This window comes from Miniopterus natalensis, chromosome 14 (assembly GCF_054644295.1).
Source record: "Miniopterus natalensis isolate mMinNat1 chromosome 14, mMinNat1.hap1, whole genome shotgun sequence".
NCBI classification, from domain to species: Eukaryota; Metazoa; Chordata; class Mammalia; order Chiroptera; family Miniopteridae; genus Miniopterus; species Miniopterus natalensis.
The window spans coordinates 17,868,053-17,880,900 of NC_142094.1; the positions used below are offsets into that span (position 1 = coordinate 17,868,053).

Here is a 12,848-nt window from a genome sequence, read left to right on the forward strand (position 1 = left end):
CTCTGTTGTTGGCTCCCTTTAAATCACATTTTTCCCATTGATGTTGGGCTCTGATGTCACCCAAGAGTATGTATTTGTCACTCTAACCACCTTAGCTATTTTTCCATGTTCCAAATATTACTCATAGTATCTTCAAGACATATTTTCTTATATTCCATCTCTTCAGGGTTCAGATTTATTGTTTTACTGTTACAATGACAGGTGATCTTCATCTTATGCATGATTAATATTTTCCTGGTCATGTCCCCCTGTTGTGAAATCTCAGTTGCATGGACATATCAGCATTTACAGGTGGAACAGAGGGCTCTGAGACTTCAGTTCCTACTCAGGATATTCAACGGGCTGTATACAGTCAAATGACCTTCATTCAAATACAAGAGACCAACAAATACATCCGTGATGATATGATGCTAGGGCTAATTTGTTATTCTTTCCAGATTAGGCATTATTATTTGCCTAGGGTAATTTTTTTAAAAGTCTCTAAAAGCATATGCTCAAAACCTTCATAAGGACATTTAGTGAGGGAGACCTATTCATGCCTCTGAAAATACAACATGTTGGCAGCAATTTATTCTACCTGACTTACAGCAAAATTTATTTCTCACAAAACTGACATGTAATGAACAGTATCACAATTGAACTTTAATGGACCCAACATATATTTAAATGTAGAAAAGTTCTACTGCGCCCAGACATCAAAGATGCAACACAAGCCCAAGTCACAGACAACGGGAACCTGCCATGACTCTCTGGATCATTTCCTGCAGAAATATGCCATTTGCCCATAGCCTACATCCTCTTAGAGCAGCTCCGCCCCTTTCAGAGAAGCTCCGCCCCTTTCAGGGCATCTCTACAGCCTTTCCTCCCACCCACCAGCCCTGCAATGTCGCTGGGATGACAAAGCTGGACTATCATTATTCAGGGTCCCCCACGTGTGCAAAGAGAATGTGCTGCTTAGGGAAACGATGTTTAAAGTATGCAATGCCCTCAGTCTAAGCCTGTTCTACTCACCCCGGAAAGTAGGTTCACGTTTAGGAAACGTGGCTGTAGGCATGACCAGGCTAAAAGGGGCTACACAGGTTACACCGCATGGCCTCATCCTGTCCTAACCAATCCCAACAAAAGGGATCACATGGTTCTGGGCCTAAGCAGCCAGCTTAGAAATTAAACATTTTTAAGTTATATTCCACACCGACTTTAGAGATGGCAACAGTAATTCAAGGCTTTGGAAAAACTGGGGAAGCCAAATTAATGTTTTGAGGATCAGAGAATTCAGGGAAAACTACAGATTGATCCCCTTCAATATTTCCAGGCCAACTGAAATTCCTTTCAGCTGTAATATAGAGTTCATTTATTTTTAAATTACAGATTTCAACTATTATACTCCCAAACAATGATACTTTTACAAACATTAGTGAGTTTCCCTATCTCTCTTCATCGCTTTTGCTGGAGGTAATTATCTTAGAAACTTTTAAGTACTATAATCTCTTTATTTAATGAAAACTTATATTATACCATGCATTTATTTGCCTTCCCAGGAGACCGCCACTAAATTCTGTTTAATATGAGTTCAAGTTGCTGGGCTGACAGGCACGGTTTTCTCATCAAGGACTGGAAGGAACAGCACTGTGTTCCTGCTAAAGTTCCGAGGCAGCAGCCCCGAGCCCAGAGCTGTGCACAGGCAAGTGTCCCTCCCTGTAACCCCTTGGTCACAGAGCGATAAAAAGCCGAGCTCCTACCTCGGTGGCTGGTGAGTTCCCTGGAGGCAGAAGGCAGGGGCGTGTACTGGCCCTTCGGGGAGGCAGCAATGCTGTCACTGGAGGCCTGCGTGATAAGAGCAAATGTCAACGTGAGCAACGCTGAACACTAAGTACCTTCGTTTACCAAACATGTCTCCTCGGGCTCTGGGTTTGCAGAAAATATTATTGACCGAGACTCTTAGGAAGCAGGAGTTGTGTGTGTTGAGATAAGACACTGGTGACTGTAGGGTAGACTACACAGCCTCGAGGGGCCTCGGTACAGGTGGGGGCTCTGAGGGAAGGGGGCTGTTTGTTCATGGTGCTGAGCTGAAGGAAAAGGGAGGAAGGAGGCTGAAGGCAGGAGCTGGGCAGACTTCGATTTCTAGCACATGCCTTCCCCCAGTAATGCCCACAGAGCACATGCTCGGCTGTGGGTTTCTGTGGAAACCAGGGAAGACGCCGGGCTCTGCTCCCAGGGCAGAGGGGAAGCTGGGCTGCCTCCGTGGGCCAGTGGCAGGGAGACAGGGAAGGTGAAGCCCTAAGCCCGCAGTAAGCAGCGATCTTGGGAAAGGGTAGGAGCCATTGCAGGCCGTGCAACGGGGCTGTTGGCTCCGTTTAACAAGAAGCCCAAGGGAGCCCGGCTGGCGTGGCTCAGCACCTAGGACCCAGGAGATCACGGTACGATTCCCGGTCAGGGCACGTGCCCGGGTTGCGGGCTCGATCCCCAGTCAGGGGCGTGCAGGAGGCGGCCGATCAATGACTCTCTCTCATCATTGATGTTTCTCTCTCTCCTTCTCCCTTCCTCTCTCTGGAATCAATAAAGATATATTAAAAGAAAAAAAAGAAACCCAAGTGAAATTGGAATATAATGGTTATCAACAAAACTTTGCTATTCCAAGGCCTATAAGAAAATGATATGAAATACGTCTATGAAGATGCTTTTTTATTGTACACAAACAGCTCTTTAAGCATCACACTCTGTGTATGGTGTGACCCAGGCCGCTAACCCTCTCTTTGCTTACTCTGCTTCCACGAGGGCTGAGGTAGCAAGAAAGGGCCATGGCTGTGAAGTCAGTTGTCACCGATGACCAGCGTCACACTCAGAGTGTGGCTTCTTACAGCAAAAGTATCACCATTGCAACTCTCATTGAGACTTTTGAATCAAATGCCACTTTTTTTTTAATGTCCAAAAAAAAAAAAAAAAAAAACACCAAAAAGAAAGAACATCTGCTAGGATCAAAATCCTAAGCTTACAACCTTTCCAAGCTTCATGAAAAAGTAAACTTCATTAATGCTACATTTTTCTTTCTGGAATAGGAAATACATTCTATGGGATATATTTGCCCTGCTAGGAGCAGGCCTTTTCTCCGAAGAGATTATCTACATTACAGGAATCAAAACTAAGTAGGAGATTAGACCTACTTGCTAGAAAAACCCTGTAAAGCCCGTTTCTGACATTTGAGATGTTTGATTAAGCAGCTTTCAGTGGAGACTTATATAAAGAGTTCTGAATGGTGCGAGATCAGAAGCCCTGTCCCTAAGGTGGAGACAGATTTCAGGTAGCATTACCTCACTCCAGCTCCAAGGGAAATATGTGCTGTTTAAACTTGATTCAAGGGTATTGGGTCCAGAAAGATAAAAGTTCAGTTACCCAGAAAAATGTTTTAAAAAGTAGATAAGACTTGCTAGGTACTACATCATTAGACACTTAGGATGCTGCAATGATATAAAAGAGTCAGAAATGGGGTTAAAATTCAAATACTAGAGTCACCATGTGTTTCTCCATTTGGCATCCAAGGTCTCCTGTAATCCCCGTGTGATAAATGAGACACAGTGACTGTTTTAAAAATGGCATCTATTCAAATGCTAGGGGCAGGACCCATGGGGTGGGGGTACGGAGGCCTTCTTTCTGCAGATCTGCCATGCTTCCTTTTAAGAGGCCTTAGCTTCTTTCTCTGCCAATGTTTCTGCTCCACTTCATTGCTAAAAAAAAACCTAAAATTCCAATATGAATCTTAGGTTGCTATATTGTAATGTTTCTCAGTACTTTTAATCTCAATTTGGGCTGTTGACAATTTAATGACAGCTTTTCCTAAAATGACTGGAAGAAACTACCTTTCAGCAAATACCTCTGACTGGGCAAAACATTAGAGTTTTGTAACCAAGAGTAAAATAGCTATTTAGTTTCATTTCCAATTGTAGTCAAAGCAAAAATTGTGTGGCTTGAGTTCTGCCTTGCAGTCATCATCCAATGCCTAGCATTTAATTACTTTTCTGCTCAGTGTCCATTTATAAACTCAAGTCATGGAAAAGAATCCAGGAAAGAACAATTTTTCCAACTTTATCTTTTGGTGGGACTCCCATGGCTGCATGTTTAGGAAACTACCACCAGTCAAGATTCTAACTACCATGGCTTTGACTTGGCTTTTGTCAAAATCCCTGTGATCTTTTCAATAGTGATATACACACTTGGTCTCTGAACATTATGTGTAGAAGCATGATTCAGAAGAGCACAATTATCACATAGAAGAAATAGATAAGACGATGTCTTAAATTTGTATGCCACCTCCCCAAGAATAAAGAACTCCCCTTGAAACTGAAGCAATATGCCCGTCGTATAATGATTGAGATAACAGAAACATAGGTGGAGAGATAGAAATAATTATTGTCTGGGTTAGGAAGACATGCCTAAAGGGAGAACAGAGAAATCTGGGTAAATCTGAATCTTCAGAACTACAAATACTCTCAAATCTTTGAGTCCTCGCCAAATTTCCTAACTGTGGCAAGAATTATACTTTTATGTTTTGCCTTTTAAAGTAAACAGGTATTTTTACTTTACCCTATTACCTTGGTAGAAGGTATTTATAAGATTTACAATAAAATATTAGTGTCCAGAATACATATGCCCCTCCGTAAATTACAATAGAAAAACAGACAAAGGAGATGTCGGGCAATTCAAAGAAGAGAAAACCTGAATGGTCAATAAATACCAGCGAAGATAGTTAAATTTACTAGGACCAAAGGTGATGCAAATTGAAACAACAAGGCAATTTTGTTTTCACCCATCTCAGTGGCAAACTGTTAAGTCTCAAATATGCCATAGAGAAGGAAAGGAAACAAAGCTCCCATCCCCTCGTTCCTTGCCAGTGGGAATGTGCATTGGTTCAAATACTTTGGAGACTAATTTAGCAATATGTATAAAATTGAAAATTGGGACAGCATTTCCATCTAAAATATATACACTATGGAAAATTTCACTCAGATCTGTAAGGTGGAACATAAATAATGCAGCATTATTTATAACAGAACAAATTGGAAATAATTCAACTGTCTGTCGATGAGGAAATGAATAAGTAAAATGTTGTATATCCGTATGATGGAATAATATTTCGTATTTAAGAGCAATAAACCTGATTTATCTGTCTCAATTTGAGGAGGTCTGAAAATTTAATACAGAGTGGAAATGCAAGTTGGAAAGTGATAAATGTAGTATAATATTATTTATGTAAATATGTGGTTCTTTGATCTCATGTGTATATGTAAACATCTAAAAATTATAGAACTTATAGAATAGATTAAATTCATGAAAATGGTTGCCTCTGCCAGTGGGCAGAGTAATAGGATTAGAGTTAATGAAATAGTGTGCAGGGGGGCTTCTATTTTTTATATAAGATTTATTTTTATTTAGAGATGATTTGAAATAAAAGTGTCAAAATACTAGAAAATTACCAAATTTTAAAAACATGTTTACATTTTTGGAATTTCTCAAAATTAAACACAAAAATTGAAAAAAACAAGGACTCCTCTCTGATCCATACAGCCCTACATTGATATGAACCCATAATTAGAGGAAACTTCCTCCAACAATTCTCCAATACTTGCAGGACATGGATTAGGGCCATGTCTGGTTGGCTTTTTGTGTTGAAATACCTGTTTCTTCTAAAGCTATTGAGTGTGACAATAGAATGGGAAAAGCTGGTAAATAACAGCACAGGCCTGAAATCCTCCTTCCAGCCTGCTAAGTCCTTCTGCTTCAGATTTGTCAGAGCAGGCTGCAGGTTTCCGTAGTCTTCTCCTACTCACAATCTGAGAGTTGCTAATGATTTCTTAAACTCACATCAATAATGCTAATAGTCACTAATATACTGCACTCTGCAATTTCCATAGTGCAGGAAGGAAGGTAGAACTTTGGCAACCTCGTTGGAAAAAATTTGATGAAAGTACAGTACGTTCTACAAGAGACTTGCAAAGTGAGAATTTCACTCAGTGGTTACAGAAAACAAATGTCTTTGGATGTGTGTGTCAAATCGAAGCCCCTTCCCATCGGGTGCATTCCACGGAAACCTGCATTCCAGTGGGTATTTCTGAACATCACGGGTGCCCTGAAGGAACATGATACAGACCACAGGAGAAGAGATTTGGCAGGCTTCAAAACAAGAAGGGGAGGCTACAAACTTGTTTAATAGTCATAAATCTCCTACTATTTTTCACAAAATACCTTCTAAGACCACAGCTCCACAACTCATTTCCCATCACTCAGCTCAAGTGGAGCGCTCTGGCATGCTCACTCACCCCTAAATCATGCACCGCATAAAGCGATCCCGGGTCTGGGAAATTTGTCAGCCTCTTTCAAGTAAAAGCAATCTTCACTTTTCATCACAATTCATTCCCTGAAACTGTGGTATAAAGCTGACTCTTCTAAAAACATTTATTTTCTCTCATAAGAAAAAGCATCACTCATTTTGTTATCAAGTATTTAATAAGCACCTACTATATGCCAAGCCCTGTGCTAAGAACACCAAAAAAAGTGAAATGAGGACCTTGGTTGTATCCCCGACTCATAAAAAAATTATAACCATGATTAATACTGGCTATTAAGAGTCGCCAGCTCATAACATGACCCCCATACTCTGCATTTTCACAGAACTGTGTCCCTGGCCTCTACTGTGGCACCTTATTGCACGAAACAGTAATTATGTCCTTGCTTGTTTCATACTCATGCTAACAAAGAACTTTCCAGATTAACTCTATTAACTTCTGAGATTAACTACACTATTAACCCTTGCACCTAACATGCTGCCAGAAACAAAGAAAGAAGTCAATGCACGATGCCTGAATGAGTAAAACATCTTAACGCCAAAGACAAAACCATATACCACGATCGATCGCAGAGTGGGAGCCAAGTTGCCAAATCAGAGGCAAAGACTTGCCAGCGTCATCTGAGGGATTAAGGTAGAAGCCAAAGCAGCAGCCTGAAGGTGGAGTCTTCGGACCCGTCCCAGGTCAAGGCCCCGGCCTTTCAGCATGAAGAAGACAGAGAGCCTCGGCCGCAGACGCACCGGGGACGGGGACGAGAGGCGGGCTGGGGCGGGCAGCTGTGTCTTGTTCAGAGAAAGAAGCCAAAAAATTGGGAGGGAAAAAACAAAAATAAGGCAGGATGAGGGAGAGCCACTAACCAAGGAACCAAGGGAGAGCTGGAAAGGGCAAAGGCAAAGCCTGGGCAGTTGCTGAGCATTCAGCTGCGTCAGGGGCGGGAGGGGAGTCGGGGGCCAGACCAGCGAGAAGAGGTGGGGTGCAGGGAAGGGCTGTGCCTAAGGCCTCTCTGCAACGAGGGAGCCCCGGCAGGCAACAGCCTGCAGCTTCCCATTGTTTTTATCTGATCTAAAGGGGATCAAGTTCCGCCAGGGCCTAAAATGTCATCAGGCCCAGGGGCGCAGTTCAGGAATATTTATGGCAGGGAGGAAGGCAGGCAGGTGGGGGGCAAAGGACCAGGAATGGAAAAAAGGGAGAAAGGGCTAGGGCTTGGGCATTTTGTGGATCTCTACAAAACTAATCACATCATAAAATATGAGTTTTCAAAGACCTTGAAAATCATCTAGAGCAGTAGCTTTCGAAAATAATTTTTTTTTGAAATATATCTTTATTGACTTCAGAGAGAGGAAGGGAGAGGGAGAGGGAGATAGAAACATCAGTGAGGAGAGGGTCACTGATCGGCTGCCTCCTGCACGCCCCCTGCTGGGGATCGAGCCCCCAACCCAGGCATGTGCCCTGACCGGGAATCGAACCCCGATCGACTGGATCCTAGGTCGATGCTCAACCGCTGAGCCATGCCCGGCTGGACTCAAAAATAATTTTAGCAGAAAGTTATATAACAGGAAAAAATAAGCATCATCTAACTATCGGTCATTATAGACATAATCACAATTTCTTATTGAAACCAAATGAAATTATAATATAAAAGTGAAATATGCAAATATCTTATTACATAATATTAAGTGAACAAGTAAATATTAAAATAGTGTATACTTTTTAAAATAGTATATACACTTTAATTTTTAATGAAATAAAATTTGTAATAGGTAAAGTTAATAAGGAAAGATTGGAAGAGTTTTGTTAACAATGTGATTTATGGCTTTGGCCCTTTGAGACTGACATAACCAGTGGTGTCTGGAGTCAAACTGTACCAGCTGTGTTAGTTATTAAATACAGCCATTATTTAAAATTAAATTATATACACTTACAATTAAATTATGTTAAAAGTAAAGGTAATATAACTCATCACTTACTTTTATGCTCTTGAAATTGTTTCTGTCTATTGTATCTACATAGGGAAAATGCTATACAACGATGCGCTGCTTCACCTCTTCCCAACTCTTGAGTGATGTCACTTTGGTAGCCTGACATGGGCCATGGAGGGACTCTACCGCAGAAATTGGCAAGTGCTACAAATTAGGGATTTATTATTTTATTGATTTCCCAAACTTAATAAAGTGATGGGAAAAAATTTAATGATGCAGATTAAACTTCAAGGTAAGTTGTGTCTTCAGCCATTACATTAAAAAAAATAAGGACCTATTTTTCAATATTAAAAAACTTATCTGATTCGATAAAGAAGTTGCTTATGTCACTGACAAAAGAGTGAAGTTCTGACATACTCAGTAAGAAAGGGAAATAGTTGGTATTTATGTGAGAACTACACTTGTGTATCAAACACAACCTTAGGTTGGCTATGAACACATGAGTTTGGCCAAAATGAAAGTATTCTGTGATACTCAATTCACTAAATGGAATTTACAACAAAAAAGTATTCTATTTAAATTTTATTTGTAAATCGTGTGTTAGTCTTTATATACATAAAAATTTCAGTAAGCTCATGTACACATAATTTTTTTGCACAGAGCTGGTTGCTGAACATTAACCAACACACCACTATATATAACCCTTGTTAAGTAACATCTACAGCATGTTTGGAGCTACAGAGAAAAAGGCTATTTTATGGTCTAGGAATGGAAAGAGTTGTACGCAAAAAGCTAATGAAGCTTCAAGGGTTGTATCCTCGACTAATTTACAACTTGGATATCCTCTGCTTCTCTCTTTCCTATGCTCTGATACCTTACTGACCAAGATTTAGAGCCAGGCTCCATCTGGCTGTATGACCTTGGGCAATTTACTTGAACTCTTTAAGCCATACTTTCCTCTGCTGTAAAATAATAACAATAATAGTCATGATAATGATGGGGATAATAGTTAAAAATAGCTATAATGTATTTGTGTTTACTCTGTGTCCTGGACACTTTTTAATGTATTAATTGATTCAATCTTCACAATAGTTCCAAGAGGCAGTTATAATCCCTATGCCTGTATTACAGATGAAGAAAACTGAGGCCAGAGAAATTAAGTAACTTGACCAAGGTATCCTGTAGGCCATTGGGTTATGAGTACAAGGCAGAGGTGGGACACAGATCCAGGCAGCTTGCCTCCAGTGGCCACTTTCCTAACCAGGATGACGCTCCACCGCCTCAACAAAGCTGAAGATTAAATAAGGTAAGAGGCAAAGATCTTAGCGTTGCTCATTAAATAACTATGATTTACTTTTACTCTAATTATGTACAACATATTACCTCTTCAGCTAGATTTAAGTTTCTGGACTGGTAGAGCTACTTTTCAATGTTCCCTGGCTTCTCCCCTTCATAGTAGCTATGACAGGGACACGTGCATCATTTGTAATCAAATGTTTATTATGTGAGTGGACTCTACTCCTTACTTGTCAAGCAGAAAAGCACTACCGAGATCCCTTCTGAGGGCAGAAGCAGTGGTGAGATCTTTAGCCTGGTTATGGTCTGAATTTATCTGTAGATCCATGGCCCTACTGTGATGGTCTAGCTTTAGTAAGTAGCTACATATGGCATTTCTCATCTGGGTTTGGAAGGTTGACCTAGAAACCATATTCTGTCATGGAGTCCTCCAGGCATGATTTATTTTGGCTTCAAAGAAGGAACTTGCCTCATGTGTCTCTCTTCCTCTCGCAGAGTTTTTTATTCTCAAGGGCTACAGGTCAAGTTCTATCCTTGGAACCAAAGTAGTTTCCCAAAATGAGGTGGAGCCAGCTCTGTCAAGCTGGGCCAGATCTGCTGTCAGAGCCTTTCCCAAATACATCAGACCCTCTGCTTGTAAAAATAAATTGATACCAATGCAAGAAATTTATTAGGAGATGACAGCCTGGTTCATAATGGAAATATGGAGAAAACATCATCCCTCACAGCTGACAGTTTATCCATCACGTCTCGGGCTCCTGAGATAGAAGCAGACACTGTCCCACACAATCCACTGAGGACACGTCTTCTTGGATTTCCTTATGACAGGAAACTCTGAAATAATCCAGAAGAAGGAAAGGACTTGTGCTGCCCTTAATGTGCTCAGCCATAAATTTTTAGCATTAGCAGAAGAAACATGTGGCCAAAGAAATGAATGATGGGGGAAATCAGGAGGCCTGAAATTCTCAATCGGCCCCTTCTGTTCCTTCCCGGTGATGAACTGGGACGGGGGTCAGAGCGGGTTGAAGCACTGCTGGGAGAGACATCAATACCCTGTTATGTGTCAGCAAAGCCAACAGGTGGCAGGGCACCACTGCAGACACATCACACTTGACTCTGCTTGAGATCTGGGGACCTGGTCACCTTGCCCCACTAACTTTCCAACTGTGGTTATTTTGCTGAGCTTGTTATTTGTATTGATAAACTTGAGACAGTTTAGGAGGGCCATTTTAATTAGGAGTAAATGCAAGGATATTCGTGGGGATCACAAGAGGTTTGATCTCTGCAGGCTTAATGAGGTGACCTACCCAACCCCGTATGAAATAATTGTGTATTGTATGAAAAGCTGCTTTGGAAATAGAATCGTGGTACTAAATTGGAATGAAATGAACATGGTATTAAAGGGGGGAAAACTACTCACTGCCTATCTTATAGGGCCTTAAAATATTTATGTTCGAAACTTGCATTCTTTGGAGTTTTACTGAATGTTGATAGAACTAGGAAACATTTTTAATGAGATACATGCACATTTTTTAAATTTACAGATATTTTTTGTAAAACTAGAAAGTCATAAATGTGAGACGGAAACCTAAAAAACATACCAAGTACAGCCTTAATGGCCTTATATTCTAAATTTACTCTTTATATTAGGGAAAAAAAAATAAAGGCACGGGCAATTTCACTTAAATGTGAATACTAAGGAATCGTTGATGCCAGTCTTTGTCTGCTTAAGGCAGAGAGAATCTAAGCATCAATATGATATCCCAGGTAAACTTGGGTTTTGCTGCGCTATGTGGCTGTGAATAGGGAATTTGCACTCTCGGGTTGCTTAAACACGAATCCAGGGCTTTGAACCACTCCCCAAAATAAATCCCTAAGAACAGCAGTGAAATAAATTACGTGCTGACCAAATCCTTCTTCATAGGTAACAGGGGCTGGAAAAACATGCCTGTGTCTAATTCTTGGGCACTGAAACCTTCTTTAAATGCTCCCATCCTCTGAAAGAGGCAAACGGCCTTCTGGTTGTTCACATTTGTTTCAGCCAATCTTCCCGATTCCCTGTCTCAAGAAAGACCTAAAACTCTGTTGACGCTACACGTCCAAATTAAATATATCTGTGTTTCCTTTGCTTTCTCTGTAGGTGCGTGCCAGCAAGGCTACATTCGTCCAGAGTTTATTTCAATATTAGTGGAAAACAAGCCATTTTTCACTTTAGTGAACAGCATCAGTGTCTGCCTTGTAACCAAAAATGTGACCTTAAACTTGATGGATCTCACCAGAAGGCGCACTTTCCAATTATTTTTCCATTGGAGGTTATGAATGTCGCTTCCCAAATTATTGTGACAGCTGTGAGATCCAGCCGCTTCGAAACAAAACTCAGCCCAACAAACTGGTAGGTTCATTTGTGAAACCAGAAACAGGGAACGACAAAGAAAGCTCCAGCCACGTGGGAGGAGAAGCAAAGGCCTCCTCCGAGCTTCGCGCAACAGGAGAAGAGAGCCAGGCAGAGCGGGTGAAATCCCCATACTTTTTTGTTACAGCCACTTTTGTTTCCAAATCACGCTAAATTGGGAAGGTGAAGGCCGAGCGTTACTGATTCCCAAAAACTCCAAGAGGCCGTGCGAGGCTCCTTCCTGACGAAGGGCCTGGGGCCCGGCCACCCCAGCGCCCTGGGAAGGCCGCTGCTCGTGCGGGCATCATTTTGGGACCACCGAGTGCCCGAAAATAATGAGCTGGCATTCAGCTTTGGTGACTAAGACCCTGCATTTTCATCTAAAAGTGGGTTTGAATTATTGCTGTAGATAAGGTGTAACTGTGCAAGGGAATTTTATCCATGTTTCTCCCATGAATCATAAATGAGGAAAAAAATTACAGTCTAAATTGCACTTAAAAGGAATAAAGTCTTTTCATGTCATACATGATTTATCAAAATGATCTCATTCTAAGGGTACTGTGGTGTATCTTGATTAATCACATTAGGAAGCGTGATGAATGGCCTCTTTAATGCTAACACAGGATTTATGGGCAACATCCCGACTTGAACCAGAAGGGTAAGAAGTAAAATATACAATAGATAGCTAATGCAGATAGGGTGTCAGGAATGCTTTGACTTGTTTTAAAATTATCCCAGGAGCCTTAGCTCCGGGAGATTCTGGATCCGCCAGGTGGTGGAGAGCAAGCGAGCTTTGCTGGGGAAGCTGGGGGCCACCCGGCCACGGGGCAGCCCTTCCCCAGCCCGCTGCCCCGCGAGGGACCCACCCTGCGGAACCCGAAGAGAAGGCGACTGTGAAACGCG

General features: G+C 41.5%; 1 protein-coding gene across 1 annotated transcript in view; it reads right to left on the minus strand.

The window, feature by feature from the left end:
* Window positions 1–12,848, minus strand: part of LRMDA (leucine rich melanocyte differentiation associated) — a 957,694-nt gene that overhangs the window by 184,168 nt on the left and 760,678 nt on the right. Inside the window, exon 6 of the mRNA XM_016224104.2 lies at window positions 1,740–1,824. Coding sequence (XP_016079590.2) covers window positions 1,740–1,824 — 85 coding nt within the window. The remainder of the gene's footprint in view (window positions 1–1,739; window positions 1,825–12,848) is intronic.